The sequence below is a fragment of the Trachymyrmex cornetzi genome, unplaced genomic scaffold (assembly GCF_001594075.2).
Source record: "Trachymyrmex cornetzi isolate Tcor2-1 unplaced genomic scaffold, Tcor1.1 scaffold39, whole genome shotgun sequence".
Lineage (NCBI taxonomy): Eukaryota > Metazoa > Arthropoda > Insecta > Hymenoptera > Formicidae > Trachymyrmex > Trachymyrmex cornetzi.
In genome coordinates, this window is record NW_017298640.1 from 136,007 (window position 1) to 153,752 (window position 17,746).

The window sequence follows — 17,746 nt, forward strand, 5'->3', positions numbered from 1 at the left end:
GATCTTGATTTTCTGGAATGTCTGTGTGTTTCATGAATTCTTCGATTTGAATTCGCATTTGAATTTGATCTTGTTCGTATATTTACTTACAATTTGATATCGAAATAAAAAACGTAATAACCACACAGGCGTAACCCACACAGTAAGTTCATGACGTTCTATTTCGACTGATTCGTGCACGCTGAGGTTGCCAGGCGGGAGATTTTTAGTGCGAAAGTTTTTCCCCTTCTTGTTCCCACTCCACACTTCTGATCGTTCATAAACGCCACGCGTTTTTTCAAACGGACTGGATTACCGTAACCCACGGTGGTGTTCAAGGGTTAACTAAATTAAACTAAAAATTAATTTTCAACTTTCTATTTTTTTATTTAACTTTTAACTTATTAATTAGTTACTACCTAATCCTGCGTATGGTATGTACGTTGACTTATGTATATCTGGGGTTTTACACAGGTGCGTTCGATTTACAATAGATGCTCCAGGATGTTGATCACAACAAGGATCTTAGTTACGTTCTTCCTACGTGGCTCTCTCCTTACTTCAAAACTTTTTTTTGAAATAAAAAATCCTGGGACTCTTGGACGTAACACAGTATTATTCAATATTTACGCAGTATTATGTGCTATTTGGGAATATTGCATACGAAATAAATAATATACTTACGGTCGTAGAAGACTAACAAAAGCAGCAACTGTGAAACCAGGGTCTTCACGATCATTTTAAAGAGGAAATCTCTGCGTACACACCAATTATTCATATTCAAGTACGTTTAATTTTAATGGCTGTTCTATATATAACTAAACATGACAAATAAAGATTAATTTTTAGGACAATTGGGTATGACTTTTTAATTATCTAAGGTAACATTGATCTATTGTACTGTAAATTTTATTTTAATTTTTTCAATTACTGCTTATAAAAATTTTATTACATTCATAAATAATTTTAATCTTAAACTGAGAAAAATGTAATAAATAATAGAATAAAATCAAAAAAATATTTTTTATAAAATAATTTTTTATTTTATTATATATAAGCCAGAACTAATGTCAAGTCATAATAATAATTCTACAAATTAAAATTATGTCCCGACGTAATAATAATTCCAAATTTTTATTATATCTCTGATACAATTAATAATTTAATATTAAAATTGTGTCTAAATTAAAATGAAAACAATTTTTATTGTGTCTTGACATAATTCTAATTCGTCGAATTATTATTATTATTACATCGCGACATAATTTCAATTTAATAAATATATATAAAGGACCCCGCATAAAATCATAGGATTTTGGCCTTCAGAAGTGAAGTTGGCTGAAACTTTAATGTGTTATAGTGATTAACTCACTGATCAAAAGTGTCCATAGGCACAAAGCTTGAAAATGACTAGTTTTTTTGTTATAGCCGTTTAAAGTTTTATTTTATTAAGGCTCCTGAGTACTCAGCTAAGAACTCTGCGTTGGTGATGGCGATACAGAATCAGGGTCCGCGCACAAAGAGTGTCCGTGACAAAGAGTCAGTTGACGCAAACAACTGGCGCAATAGGATATACGTAAACGACATACGTAAAATCCTTGTGCGTTGACCTACGACAACGACTTACGACTACGACTCAGTTGCGACCATCTTTGTGCGCGGACCCTCAGACGGCGGCCTGATTCTGTATCGCGAACCGGTATTCACACACACAAGCACGAGTCCATGTACAGCCGGTCACAGAAAGGTTGCAACACTTATTTTTCGATGGGTTTCGGAATGCAACTTGTTCACCGAGCGATTGATTCTTATAGCGTTTTCGGCTCGATCTGGTTTGCACTAGAGACCCTCTAATCAGAGTCGCGACACTAGGAACGGAGACTCTAGTTAGAGACACGCTTTTACGGTCTTTTTATATTAAAAGTCTCTAGTTTCAGTAAAATCACAAGAAAGAGAGAGGAATATATTGTGTCTCTTTCTAACCTTCATAGTTCTTGTGTGAGTCATGATCCCGTAAGATACGTCTTTCTATAGTACGACTTTTAGAATATTATTAAAAATTATTGCAAAATGGTTGGGTGTGCAGCCCCATTTTGCAATAATTCTGCAGCCAAAGGCTACATAATGAAAATATTTCAGCGTGATGTTGAACGTCGAGCATTATGGGCGACAAATGTTGAAAAAAATGTGCGTTCAGGGAGATGCTATTAACGCTATTTCTGTCATTTTATGCTTCTTTTGGTTGGAAAAATTGATTCTTTACAAAATAGATTAGTTTGCGAACGATTTTTAACGTATCGATACGAATATCGCCTATTCCTACAATGGCTACGTTCGGAAACGTCGCTCGAATGCCTCCGATGCCTCGGATGTATCATCCGTCCTTGTTTAACATTAAAGCGGGGAGCACAGACTCTTGCATAACGCATAACACGTAATGCATAAGAATATGTACCAATCGAAGTTCTCCGTTTCTTTCCTTTCCATGTAATAGAGAACTCTGGTTGGTTTAATTTCTTATGCCTCATGTGTTATGCGTTATGCAAAAGTCTGTGCTCCCCGCTTAAATGTTAAATAAGGACAGATGATGAATCCGAGGCATCCGAGAGATGTTCTCGAACGCAGCCAATATTGATATTCGAATATTGGCGGGAATTGCTGAAAAATGACGAACCAATAAAATTGGCTGTTCTCGTGTCGCGACTCTGATTAGAGGGTTTCTAGTTTGCACCAACCTTGGTTGAATTAATCTTTCCTATTGGTTGACATCACACGCTGTACCAATAGGAGAGCACAAAACGCCATTGATCCAACCCAGGTTGGTGCAAACCTGGCCGGGCCGAAAACGCTATTATTCATGGATCCACAAATAAGAACCAATCGCTCGGTGAGTAGGCCGCATTCCGAAACCCATCAAAAAAAGTGTTACAACCTTTCTGTGACCGGCTGTACACTGTTGTTCATTAATTGAGTCCCTTTTTATGGGGTGGCACCCAGTTGGACACGGCTCAATTGGACACGAGCCACTCACAGCGCTGGAGACTACAAAGCTCCTAAGCACTGGTCGCTGTGATTGGTGGTGTCCAATCGAGCCGTGGTCAATCGGGATCATCCCTTTTTATGTATACTAGTGTAGGAACAGGCAATTAGGCAATCAACTAGGTTGATAGCAGAATCTGATTGGCTGACATAACTGTAATTTCTCCACCCTCCTACACTCGAGGGACTCGATTAATGAACAGCAGTGTACATGTACTCTCGGTACGTCAAAGGCAAGCACATGTATGTATGTACATGGGATCGTGCTTACAGCGCCTCGCCACGATAAATGGCTGAACTTATAGGCGTAAAAAAGTAACGTTTTGACGAAATTTGTGTTGCATACCATTTCGTTATTATTTGCTTAATTGTGAAAATGTGATTTGTCTCGTACTTATCAAAGTCGTAATTATCGACGGAAACTAAAGTCATCTTGAAATTTAATATGTAGAAGCATATTTTTCACTCATTTCAACAGCTGTCAGACCGTGTGTTTCTGCCCGAGTATAAGCTTATTTTATAGCCTTTTACGCCTTTTACGACTGTCAAGGAAGGAAAGGACAGTTTTCGTCAATTTTTACAAATGTTTTAAAGCGATCTCGTCATTTAGATTTATCCAAATTGTATTTATTTACAAATGGCATGCAACATAAATTAACGTGTTATGTCTCGCTTCTGACGTCATGATTCTAACATGACCGCGGCGACTACTCAGGAGCCTTAATGCCTCAAAATCAAGTGCCTGTAATAAATCAAGAGATTTAAAAAATCCGTATCTTTGAAAGTGGTATTTTTGAAGATAATACCCGTGAAAGATAACCTGTGGTTTGCATATTTTCATCCATTGCTAATGCCAACGTTTCGTGAAACTTACCGTTCAATTCATCAGAGCGAGGAGCGCCCTGAGACTGAGCTGCTCCTCCGGAGAACTTCCTCTATGGACGCTGTAGAGAAGGGCGAGGATATGTTGAGGAAAGGGGAGGGGAGGGAATTCTTGGCTTGTCTAGAAAGCAATCTTCCTTATCCTACTTACATTATAACCTGAGACTCTAATGAAATTGTCTGGATGTTTCTGTATTTCTGGAGCCTCTCTGTACTTCCTCAGAAAATATGACATCGTTGTAGCTATAGTAGCTATTTTATCGAATAGTATTTAATGTCTCAACGCTGTGTTCTGCCAATGCTGATTGTATAACGGGTTTCAGCTTAACATCCCATTGATGTTCCTTCATGCGCACGTTGACCATTCTTTCGGTTTCATCGATGTATACTTTCCTGCAAGAGCAAGGTATTTTGTATACTTCACTGAGTGGAGGTCTTTGATCTTAAGGATTTCTCAAGATTTGCTTGATCTTCCTTGGAGACTTGAAAATGGTTTGGATGTTGTGTTTCTTCAAAATCCTACCGAGATTCGGTCTATTGTTCCTTTTACACATGAAAGAATAGAGAGGCTTCTTTTGTTTAATTCTTTCTGTGGTTGTTGTGTATCTGAGTTGTTCTTTGTCCCGCTTCTATGTTTGCTGATTGTCCTGTCCACATTCTTCTATTGTATCCGTTCCGCTGTAATATTTGTTTCAAATGGTTGGGTTGTTTATAGATGATCAGACTACAGAACGAAGATGGATACAGAACTCTCCTTTCGAATGAAATATATACAAGGCTTGATAGAGATCAAACAAACAGGAAAACTAGCATTTTAATAGAAAAAAGCGGACTCTTCAGCAAAGCAATATTAAAACTTATGAATTATCTTCCACTAAGACTATATGGTCTGCCAAAAATATATAAATTTAATAAACACGAACAAAATAAAGCATACAGCCACAACGTTAGATAAAATTTGCGCAAGTCAATTTATTAAGGCCTCTGAGTAGTCGCGACGGCCATGTTGGAATCGTGACGTCAGAAGCGAGGAATGACACGTTAATTTACGCACGATGCCATTTGTAAACAGAGACAATTTGGATGAAATTAAACGATGGTTTCGCTTTAAAACACTTGTAAAAATCGATGAAAACTGTCCTTTTCTCCCTTGATAGTCAGTAAATGGTCGTAAAAGACTCGTAAAATGAGGCTATATTCTGGCAAAAACATATGGTTTAACAGCTGTTGAAACGAGTGAAATATACACTTTCACGTATAAAATTTCAAGATAACTTTAGTTTTTATCGAAAATTAAGACTTTAATAAGTACGAGACAAGTCACATTTTCACAATTCAGCAAATAATAATGAAATGGCACCGTGCACAAATTTCGTCGTCAAAACTGGTCAAAATGTCACTTTTCCACGCCTATAAGTTCGGCCATTTATCGTGGTGTGGCGCTGTAACACACATATTTCATTGTAACTTTATATTATTATTTATCATTACCTTATTAATTTATTGTAAAAAGAAATACATTATATGGAAAATATGTCTAATTATTTTTTGTCATTTATGAAGGGATAAAATTTATAATACAAGGGTTAAACTTTTAACTTAAGGGGATGCTGGAGTGACGGTCGAAGTTAATCAAAGTCGATAGTACAGACTTTTTTACATTCCAAATTCGATAATAGTGACATCTTTCATCCATTTCTCATACTTATCTATATCGTTGTGTCTCGCTCAAACGCATTCATCTGTCCTTATCTGACATATTGCAACGCCATCTCTTAGAAAGAGATCAACTAAAATACTGCACGGTTTCATGGCTTCACGTCAATTTTATTCGTAGTATACGAACGAAATTTTTGGCGACTCTTTTCTCTTGTACCAAAGCCCCTACTTCGTTTCTAAAAGCATAGGATTGTTGTTCAAGGTTTTCTGTAGGCTGCTGGCTACTTATTTTAAACGGGTAAAATCTGAAACTCTTATATGCAGCACATATTGTGACGAGTTGACTGCAGGAGCCGGTGACAAAACTACAATTTTTAATTTTCTTTCATTTTTCGCATTACATTGTAGCTGGCAGCCTGTGTTGTTGTCGATACTTTAATTGTGGAGAAGGACTTTTCAATCCATAAACACAATTAAGAGAAAAGAGTCTTTAAAAATTGATGGTAAAACAGGACACTCCAGCATCCCCTTAAATTACAATAAAATATGAAAATTAATTTTATTTTATTGTAATTTAATAAACTGACTAGCGTAAATTTTATCTAGCGTTGTGGCTATATGCTTTATTTTGTTGGTGTTTATTAAATTTTAGCCACCTTCTGAATTTAAATTTATTTTATATAAATTTAATATCTCTCTCAGACCAATTGTCAGCGCCATAAAATCTTCGACATATGACCTCTCACGCTTCCCAGGTCGCGATTACAATCTCTGATAGGGAGGACTGAATCGCATATCGTCAATTCGACGGATTTCATAAAGAAAATCCAAAAATCCGTCTGCATCCTGAAGATATATTGGTGAGTTTCAATGTAGAGTCACTTTCCATAAACACATTCCAATAAAAGGAACTCTAGATATAATTAAAATCTCACATAATATCCCCAATAACATCATCCTTTTAATTGAACACTGCCTAATGACTACATGGTTTCCTACAATGACCAATTTTACGAATAGACTGGAGTGGTTATGAGCTCTCCCATCTCTCCTGTAATTGCAAACCCTGATAGCAAAGCCTGCGGAGATAGATTTTGAACAGAGCTTACTACCAATTTTTGATTGCAAAAAAGCAACAAATTGTACACAGAGTTTGTACTATCAGATATTGTCAGCAAACAGCTGTCAAAAATATGACGCTGCTGACATACTATGCCAGCAAATTAGTGACAAAAACCGAACAGAGCCTGCTGACATATAAACCTGACAGCAAATTGACAGCAAAAACCGAACAAGATCTGTCATTTTTATATACGGCATCGCCACGAGATGGATTTGTTTCTCATAAGAAGAAATTGTCCAGGAGTCCTATTGGCATATGTAAACCGAAGGCAAATCTAAAGATTCCCAAGCTCTTTCGGAGTGTGTTTTCTGAATTTCCAAATATTTATTTGACTATTTTATGACTTTCTCATGTGTATTTTTGAAATGTGAAGCTAATCAATAATATTTTAGCAATAAAACTATATTGATTGTTTCCAGTTTTTACACCACATATATAAATATATAATTATGTATAATTATATATAACCATTTATATATATGTACGCAAAATTTCTTATAAGAAATCAGGTCGATTTAAATGTTAATTCAAAGAATTTGTGTGCTTAAAACAGTGAATTTATATTTTTAAAGCAGTGAATTTGTGTTTTTAAAGTAGTGAATTTGTGTTTGTGAAGCAGAGAAATTGTTTTTATAGCAGTGAATTTGTGTAATTAAAGCAGAATGTATACATACCACGCTGTATCGAATGGGGATGACGGATATCTTAACCTCTAAAATATCAAACTTTAACGCTTAATATCTCGGTTCACGAGGCAGAACGACACTTTTTTCGGCCAGCTTCTTTCGTTTCATGCAAAAACGCATCGATTGAGTATATTTTTATCAAAATTTGAGGTTGAGGGGAGTCTTCTTAACATTTACCTTTTAATCAATTATAGAATATTATATTATACATACTTTTCGTTTGATTTTTCATGTTTTAAAATATTTCGTTATATATGACTGTTATGTGCCCTGTATACTCTCGATACCATCAGATTATGTCAGCAGACTTCATCGACAAATCCATAACTAAATGCGAATACAGATGGCTATAGTTTTGTAATCAAAATCTGATCAAGTTTGCTGCCAATTTGCGCGCAAATTGCTAATATTTTACTATCAGGGAACATCTTCATGGGATACTTCGAGGGAGAAGCTCTTCGTAAGGCGATCAATAAACCAGAAGTTTGGTTCCGTTATGTAGACAACACATCCGTAATCTGAAGATCAACGTGCGCATGAAGGAACAATGGTAGTGATGAACTTCACAAATTCTTAAACTTTCTCAACAATCAACGTTCCAATATTTGATTCATCATGACATAGAAAAGAATGATAAACTTACCTTTCTGAATGTTTTTGTCGCAAAAAAAGTTGACAATACCCTGGGCCATCAAGTATATACAGGAAGCCAACACACACTGACCGATACTTACATACCAAATCACACCACCACCCAGCACAAAAACAGTCGACAATACACTCACTTGTACATAGAGCATTCAGTATATCTGATAAAAAACATCTACAAACAGAACTTCACCATTTGAAACAAACCTTACAGCGGAATAAATACAAAAAGCATGTAGAACAGGACAAAGAACAACTCACACACACAACAAGGAACAAGAAGTCTTTCTACTCTCCCATATGTAAAAAGAACAATAGACCGAATTGGCAGCATTTTGAACAAACACAACATCCGAACCATTTTCAAGCTTCCAAGAAAGATTGAGCAAATCTTGAGAAATCCTAAAGATCAAAGATCTCCACTCAGTTCCTCCAAGGGAGTATACAACCCAGTATCCGGAAAAAGATTGAAATAGATTCATTTGGTCATTGCTGAATCCAAATTTTTGATTTTTTTAATCCATTTCAATCCATTCAATGCTTGAATCTATTTTAATCCATGACTTGGAATTGAATCTACAGAATTTGTATTCCTTTCAATCAAAAAAAAGTTTTACGGAGAAAATAAGCCATGCAATTCATTTTAATCCATAACGTGGGATTGAATCTACAGAATTTGTATTCCTTTTAATCGAAAAAAAGTTTTGAGAAAAAATAAGCCATGCAATAGGAATAGGATTCAACACATAGAATATAAAATAATGGAATAGGATCCTACACATGAATAGAAAATGATTCAATTCCTTTCTATCCATATGGATAGAAAATTATTCAATTTTACCACATTCAATTCTTTTCTATCCATATGCATGAATCAAGAATTTTGATTCAAATAAATTAAAATAGATTAAAAATTTTCAATTTATTTTAATCCCTTTTCGGATACTGGGAAAATACCCTGCTCTTGCGGGAAAGTATACATCGGTGGTGAAATCGGAAGAATGGTCAATATGCGCATGAAAGAACATCAACAGGCTATTCATGTCAGGCTGGAATATGTCACTCAATCATTGGCAGAACACATTGTTGAGACAGGACATCAAATATTATTCGATAAAATGGTTACTACAACGATGTCATATTTTCCGAAGAAGTACAGAGAGGCTGTAAAAATACAGAAACATTCAGACAATTTGAACAGAGACTCAGGTTATAATGTAAGTAGGATATGAAAGATTGTTCTCTTGACAAGCCAAGAATTCCCTCCCCTCCCCTTTCCTCAACATATCCTCGTCCTTCTTCACATAAAGGGAATTTTCTGGAGAAGCAGCTCAGTATCAGTGCGTTTCTCGCCCTGATGAAGTGAACGGTAAAGTTCAGGAAAAGTTGGCATTAGCAATGAATGAAAACATGGCGAATTTCGGTGAAATTCTCTGCAACCAGAAGGAAACTCCAATAATGTCCTAAAACAGCCATTTTTGCACTTTTAGGTTAAAATATCTCAAAATCCTGACGTGATGGCGTCATTCTGAGGCCAGATTTGGATTCAGCGCATCAAATTCCTTCGGAGAAATCAATATAAATTTTCATGTAATATTAAATACTCTTTAATTTGTAGACGTTATTCATAATTTTTAAATTTCACTAATGTATGACAATTTTGTTAAAAAAGATGCTTATTATTTAATAAAAAATTATTAAATTGCTTGTACATTGTAATTTAATAAGTGATATTACTTTTCTGTTTCCGCATGAATGCGTTTTAAGCTCGAAAAACTATTTCAACGCACGACATGCAGAATCAAAATGTATATAACTTCACATAAGAGATATAATATATATGTCCCAAAAACACAAATTAAGATACCAATTTACGCATAATTAGGTATAAAAACATGAAAAAAAAACTGCAAAAGGACAGACATGTATATATATATACATATGGAATTGTATGCATTAAAGTATTAAATATATTTCTTATATTGATCAATTTGTTTACTAAATTCAGTTACAATGATGCGAAAGTGAAATCTAAGTGAGACTGCATGTCCAAGCAGCGCTTCTAAAGTAAAAAACCGCTTACATTTTTTAACGCCTTGTAAATGCTGTGTTCTACTTGTGTTATGTAAATACAATATCCAGTATTCTCTTAAGAAAACGCAGTATACATCTCCACATTAAATTATTTCCTATTAATTTTTAATATTATTTACTATATGTGTATATATATACTTATTGTGTTACACACACACACACATTAATATATACTCATATTGTTATATTATTTCCGTATTATTTCTTATTTTCTGTAGCTGCTTCCTCAACAAAACACCATTTAACTATGTCAAATAAATGAAGAGAATACGTCATGGTATGAAGAAAACATGACGGACACGCTCTGCTTTAAAACTTACATGAAAGTGAAACTTAAAAACACCGACGACGAACGACTCACTAATCGACGTTCTAGAAACAAACTGAGGTTTCTTTTATGAAGTACGTATGTCTTCAGTATTAAGCTGGTGCGAGAAAGAATGCTCATTGAAACGCTTTTAAAGTGAAAGGACAGCCTGCGGGATTTAGAATCGAGGTCACCAGCAGTCAAACCAAGTATCAATATTCGCTCTTATAACTAAAATCTTTTTCTTGTGCACACAAATTTCACATACTATCATAATTTTAATAGATTGATGCTATCACAATAAATAGTCACTGAATGGTCTCGTGCCACTAATTTATGATTAACAAACAGCAGGACAAGGATGTCGTTTCACGATGTTACGGATACGTTTTAAATAGTAACTATTAGAGAATTACACTAAGAAATGACAACTTAAATAACATACGTTCACTTGATTCTATATAATGAAAACTTTCTACGTCGAGTAATAGTCGAGATAAACGTAGATTAACGTATATCATAAATCGTATATACATATAATAATAGAATGTAATACAATTCATTTGCTTTCCCATTTATAAAGAGTGTCTCACTTTAACTATCATACAGTCAAAATATCATAAAATCCATAAAATTTAGGAGAAAACATTTTAGACGAAAATTGTATAATCTAGAGGGGGACAAATATTGATAAAATTAATTGTCAAAAAAAATTAATTTTTTGAGGCTATATGGTCATCGCCAATTTTTTAAATAGAATTATAATAATTTTTGTCACGTAATATGATTCTTTTAATTATTCTGCATATAAAAGTATTAAAGTACAGATATCGAAAAATTAATAGTTTATGAGAAATATTGTTTACACTGTGTATTAAAGTATTAAGATATATTGTTATTATTCTTTTAATTTTACGGAACATCTTATTATAATTTTACTGTACTGATAATGGTCAAATCTTGACCGAAATGTCTACGTATTATTTATTATTGTAATTTTTTAATATATGACTTCATTACAACATCTTGTGCTGTGGCTATATGCTCATTATTTATATTAATATATATTTATTAAAAAATTAATTGTTTGTAAGATTTTTATGTCAAAATATACCAGAATAAAATATAAAATACATGATTGTAAACTATTAATTTTACAATATCTATTAGGGATACACCGCGCGCGCGCGCGGATCGTAAAATTACCGGATATTGGATACCTGAAAAGAATGTGACACCGAATATTTGATATCTGATCGGATATCCGGTAGGTAATTATCCGGCCAGATACCGGATATTTTCCAGATATGCCGTACAAACTCAAAATTCTTTAATAAAATAAATTTAAGAATAAGGACGACCGTGTGAATAATATATATAAATATGAGAGAGAACGCTAGTAATCGGTCAAAGTTAGATGTTATGAATATAGATTCTTAATTTAAATTTAAATTACATCTGAGATAATTAAATTTAAATTAAGAATATCTTATGTCTCGTTTTGGGCATGGGTGTTGTCTGGGTAGTCCTCGAATCCTTCGTTGTTTAGCGAATATCGATCGTTAAAGTCAATAAAATATTATATTTCTGTATGTCATTTATCTATTTTTCTGTATGTTGTTTATCTATTACAACAGAGACAATTTGGTCAGTAAATCAATTAAAAGATTAAAATAGATTAAAATGGAGATTAACGATAAAATTTACATATGAATTATGAAGCCAGAGATATCATATCTAGATGTTAACAACGACAAATTCTAATGAGAAAAATAACGCTATAAGGACAGACCAAAGAGCTCAATATTTATTTATTATTGCTACTAATTATAAGACTAATAAATAAGAATGAGACTCGCATTAAGACTCTCTGTATCTCTTTGTGAATTACTACCCTCTGTTTGCTCTTTAATGTGTAACATTTCAGAAATTTTCCTTTTATTATAATTAGTTTCTATATCTTGAATCTTGATACCTTCCTGATCAATAGAATGATTATAGTTCAAAATGTGTTGAGTAATAACCGAGTATCTCGACGAATCACTTAATGTTATCTCTGTGTTTATTTACACGAGTTCCAAATTCCCTCATTATCAGTTCCACAAAACCTCGCAATCGATGCAATTTATTTTATGGACGTTTTGAATTGAAAATTTATTCCGTTTATCCTTGTGTAAGTATGTACTTTTATGAGGGAACTTAATTTGTTTAAGCATCTATATCCGGTTATAAAAATGGGTTTATTAATAAAAGACGTGATGATATTTGATATGTTAGGTAAAAATAATAAAGTAAAAAAATTTTTTATGAGATTATAGAACCCGTATTACACACATTGGCATCTTCCCATAGTTCCTATATAGCACCGATTATTGCGGAAAATTTTCAGAAATGTTTCAACCTTCCATGAGTTTTAATCTCATGTGTAACAATTCTGAAAGAATTCTGCAAAATGAAATGTATCTAAAATCTATCATATGCAATAAATTGAAAAACATAGGGCCGATCTCACCAACTCCGATTAGTGCTGTCGCACACACTTTCTGTAACAGTAACCATAAGCCGTACCGTAAGTATCAGCCAATCAGAATTAAGAGTTCAAAAAAATTCTCGACTGTGATTTGCTAATTCTTATGGTACGTCTTATGGTTACTGTTACGGAAGGTGTGTGCGGCAGCCCTTAACCTTATCGGTCGATTGTTACATTGGAACTGACCAATCGCATTTGCTGTTCAGTAGAATTGACCAATTACGGTTGACACTTAATCGACCGATTAGCTTAATCGGAGTTGGTGAGACCGGGCCATATTTACATAGAACAAAAAATCATCATGATGTTAAATGTCTTTAAAAGCTTGCTAAAGTCATTTTTTTCAATCACGATTCAGTTTAACGTCATTTTTATATTATTGTGATTTGTTCTATTTTAAATGCGAAAAACTTTTTTATATGAATGACTATTATTGTTCTGCTTCAAGATAGTTCTTAAGTAAAATGCCGAAAATTTGGAGTGCCTCACCAGGGCCCACTCAAAATTACAAATATCTGCATAATTTGGATAAAATATTAAAACTACGTGTATAGCTTAATAAAATAATATAGAACATACCAAATCAAGAGCTGCATCTTTATCGAACGAAAACAAGATGAGATTATGTTTATTTTTCGAGGTTACCCAATCAGTAGGCAATAATTTAAAAAATGTTTTTAAAAATATTTAAAAAACATTTTTAAAAGCATTTTTAAAAACGTTAAAAATAATGAGTTAAGTCCAAGGGGGTAACCATTCAAAAAATAGGTGTACACCTGGACTTCGGACTCAAGACTTCATCGGAATTCATCGAACTTCATCGGAATTAGTGAATTCATCGGACTTCGCTGGACTTCATCGGACTTCACCGGAATTCGTCTGACTTCACTGAAATTCATCTGACTTCATCGGAATTCATCGGTCTTCACCGGAATTCATCGGACTTCATCGGAATTCATGAATTAATCGAACTTCACCGAACTTTATCGGACTTCTGATAGATTATTCATCGGAATTAAAAAATGGTTACCCCTTCGGTTAAGTCTCCGTTTTTTTATTAAAAAATCGTTTATTGTAAGGTTTGAAGAAACATTTTTTTAACGTTTAAAAACCGTTTATTTAACGTTTGAAGAAACATTTCTTTAACGTTAAAACTTTAAATGTTTATTTGAACAAAATTAGAAAAAATAATAATGTAGAATCTTTTTTTAAATTAATTTTTTTTATCAACAGTGCCTAAACCTTAGATAACTAATTTTATTAATTAATTCTAATTTTTAATTATATTTCAATCTTTTTCACTTACCGGCCGGGTTTTTGAACCTGGGACGTCAGAATTATGAACCTTGTACTTTCTTCGTCACGCCACTTATAATCATAGACAACATAGGCCGGAATCCATAGTTCGTTCAATCTCAAACAATGTTTTAAGTTACTAATATGGCTCTCTGATTGATTCATGCACTAGCTTAAGGGGGTATTCTAGTTTAGAAGTTGAATTTTTATGCTATTTTTGCGAATTTTTTAAAAATATAAGATAAAGTTTTTTGGGACAGGGTTTTTTTCTACATATTTGTACATATTTGAAGAACGTTTTAGAATTTTTTATTAAAAAATAATTGTTAATATGCGCTGTATAAAATATTAAATAACGTTGTAAAAAATAAAACTAGGTCTATGGCTCCCACGATTCCAGCTCTTTTGCTCACTTGAAACAAAAAAAACCAAAGAAATTCTTAATTAGTATGAGTTTGGCTATAGCAGGTACCAGAACGAAGAAAAAATATTGATAATTTAAAAAATGTCATGTCGAAAAATTAAGTTTCGATTTTTATCTTTTTTTTCCACCAAAATGGTTGTAAAAATTATAAAAATATATGGCTATAGCCCCTGGTACGGGCTATAGCCATATATGTGCTGAAGATATGTGCACATGCCCGACTTGATTGGTCAACTGGTTTTCGAGATACTATGGGAGCTAATTTGAAAAGCATGGTTTCGAGAAAAACTCGTTTAAAGTTTTTCGTACTGATTATATAAAGACAATTTTACTTATGATCAATTAGCTGGAATCCTCTTTTTTTCCATGTTCTGTCGCCGGAAACCGTTAAATATGTTGCAACATTTCCAGCTTCTTCATTCTTCTTCTCATCATCATATTCTTTTGAAACAGGAAAGTCGATATCTTTCGAACTTCGCAGTTTTTTTTGCGAAAACGAGCCGAAGATCACTTCCTACCAGGTGCAATAATCTTTGTTAATTTTGCGAATCGAGCTAATTCTTTTTACAGACATATTTTCTATACCAAACACTTGCAAAACATGTAAAAATATCGATTTTTTTACCCGCTAGATTAGAATATTTCCTTAAGACCATCTCGAATCTTGAGCAACATCTATGGATTCTGCTCATAGTATCTCTAGATCGAGTATTGTCTTGCACGAAAAAAAATTTAGTATCAACTTCACGATGCGAAACAGATCGGCATTCATAGTTAATTCTTACATTAAGACTGTCTTAAGTCAATCTTAAGATGTCGTAAGTCATTCCGAGGACTGTATTAGCATCTTAAGACATTACATTTAAGACGGTTTTAAAATAAAAACGAACTATGAATACTGCCCCATGTTCCGCGTTTCACAGTTGAAGACCTTGCATATCATGAAGATCCATAGACAGAGAGGACAGAGAATTAGAGAAAAACGCTTGCAAACTGAGCACACCATGGGTGCTTTCTATTTAATGATACAAGTCGACATAAGTGTCGTTCTATCTTTGTCATCCTCTGAATGTCAATAAGGATAGAACGACGCTTGTGTCGACTTGTGTCATCAAATGAAAAGCACCCCATATGATCTTTCCACCATACAAACTTGTACACACCATGTAATAGTTCCACCATGGTTACACCGCTATCAACCTCATAATTAAAAAAATTTTAGTTTCGTTACTATACATATATTATACAAGGAACTCAAAACCCATACAAAAATTGATAAGGGTCTTTCTTTTATCATTACAAGTGATACATAGAATACAAACTATACAAATTAAACTAGATAGTAATAAAATTGTTTATTTACCATTCATTAATTTGTGATGTTGAGAAAATATTAGGAAAATCATACTACTTATGTTCTAAACTTCTTAAAAAGAGGATGCTTATTTGCCGTCGATGAGCCAGGAGCTTTCTTATATTCATAATAAACAGTATCATCCGCTCCCGACATTGACATCATCGTGCCAGCTTTACGTACAATCTGAGAAAAAATTTATTAATACACTTCAATAATGACATACGAGAAGAAGTTATAGTAGTCATTGACTTTAAGGGGCACCCTTCCATGATCTTGACATATTTTGTCACAAAGGGAATTGTGAGTGGCATCCAGAAGGTTTTAGCCATCGCTTGTTATTCGTTAAAAAGCTATTAATCATTAATGAATAAAAATTGGTAAAAAGAATAAATATTTCTCTTTACACAGTCCGCCCTAAATTGTTTGGAAGACAAAATGAATTTAAAACATGATGAATTTCATGTTTTTATTAATATAAAATGATTTTTTACATTTAATATTACATAATAATTAATAATTATAATCGTAATTGTTAGTTATTAGCACCTTGAGTAATTCCAAATTACTAAAAAATAATCTATGTAACTTTTATTCGATTTAATAATGGGAAATCATGCCCGTCACTATTTTAAATTTTATATAAACAATTAAACTTTGAAGTCATTCATTATTTCGAAATCCGTATCTGTTGCGCCAAGCCTGGAACCGAGTGCACATTTCGATTGATTTTCTTTACCATCATCCTTACTCCTTTCGTTTTATAGCATTTAGACTGCGCACGGAGACATGGAACGATCGAGTTCAGAAACGATATTAGCTGTAAATCATACAGAGTACTGGACTTTGAAAGGGCTATGGGGCTTTGAAACATATTACCCCACGTTCACTGTTTACAGAATTTTATTATTATTAATATTATTTGGATGTTAGAAAAACAAAAGTAACATTTCAAAATAGAACCGGTATGTTAACTAATTGTGTGTTTAAAATTTTTTTGAAATTAAGTTTTTTTTTCAGTATACACACTAGTTAACATACCTGTTCTATTTTGAAATGTTACTTTTAATTGTAAAAATTTTAGATTTTTACTTTTGATTTACAGCTAATATCGTCCTTAAACTCGATTGTTCTATGTCTCCGTGCGCAGTCTATATGTTATGAAATAAAAGGAGTGGCACCCAGTTGGACACGGCTCAATTGGACACGAACCACTCACAGCGCTTGAGGCTACAAAGCTCCTAAGCACCGGTCGCTGTGATTGGTGATGTCCAATCGAGCCGTGGTCAATCGGGATCACCCCAATAAAAGGAGTAGAGATGACGGTAGGCAAAAAATTGGTCGAAATGTACAACCTGGCTCCAAATTTGTGTTACACTATTGTCATTATACCAAATGTTTTTTTCAACAAGATAATATTTCCTTCCAAAGTTAAATTCAGATTCTCACCCAAGTATCACCCAGGTATATCCGTATATCATTTTAGTCTACTATACAAGAATAAAATGAACGATAGCGTAACACAGATACGGAATTACAAGTAATGATTAACTTCAAGATTTAAGGGGATGCTAAACCGATTACCCAACTCAATCAAGGTCGATAGTACAGACTTTTTTAATTCCAATTTCGATAATAGTGGTGACATCTTTGATTTAGTTTTTACATTATATTATATAATATACATCGACATCTAGAATGGACCGCTGATGGCAATGGTGGGGG

General features: G+C 33.5%; 2 protein-coding genes across 3 annotated transcripts in view; both read right to left on the bottom strand.

Annotated features, from left to right (window-relative positions):
* The window catches only part of snsl (snustorr snarlik), a 16,908-nt gene extending 6,297 nt beyond the window's left edge, over nt 1-10,611 (bottom strand). For both annotated transcript variants that reach the window (XM_018511971.1, XM_018511970.1), the window contains exons 1-2: nt 10,431-10,611; nt 664-734 (exon numbers count right to left, since the gene is read on the bottom strand). In XM_018511971.1, coding sequence (XP_018367473.1) covers nt 664-734; nt 10,431-10,558 — 199 coding nt within the window. In that variant the 5' untranslated portion in view covers nt 10,559-10,611. The remainder of the gene's footprint in view (nt 1-663; nt 735-10,430) is intronic.
* A 5,264-nt stretch (nt 10,612-15,875) lies between these two features.
* The window catches only part of hay (ATP-dependent DNA helicase hay), a 7,059-nt gene continuing 5,188 nt past the window's right edge, over nt 15,876-17,746 (bottom strand). Inside the window, exon 15 of the mRNA XM_018511969.1 lies at nt 15,876-16,207. Within this exon, the coding sequence (XP_018367471.1) occupies nt 16,079-16,207 (129 nt within the window). The 3' untranslated portion in view covers nt 15,876-16,078. The remainder of the gene's footprint in view (nt 16,208-17,746) is intronic.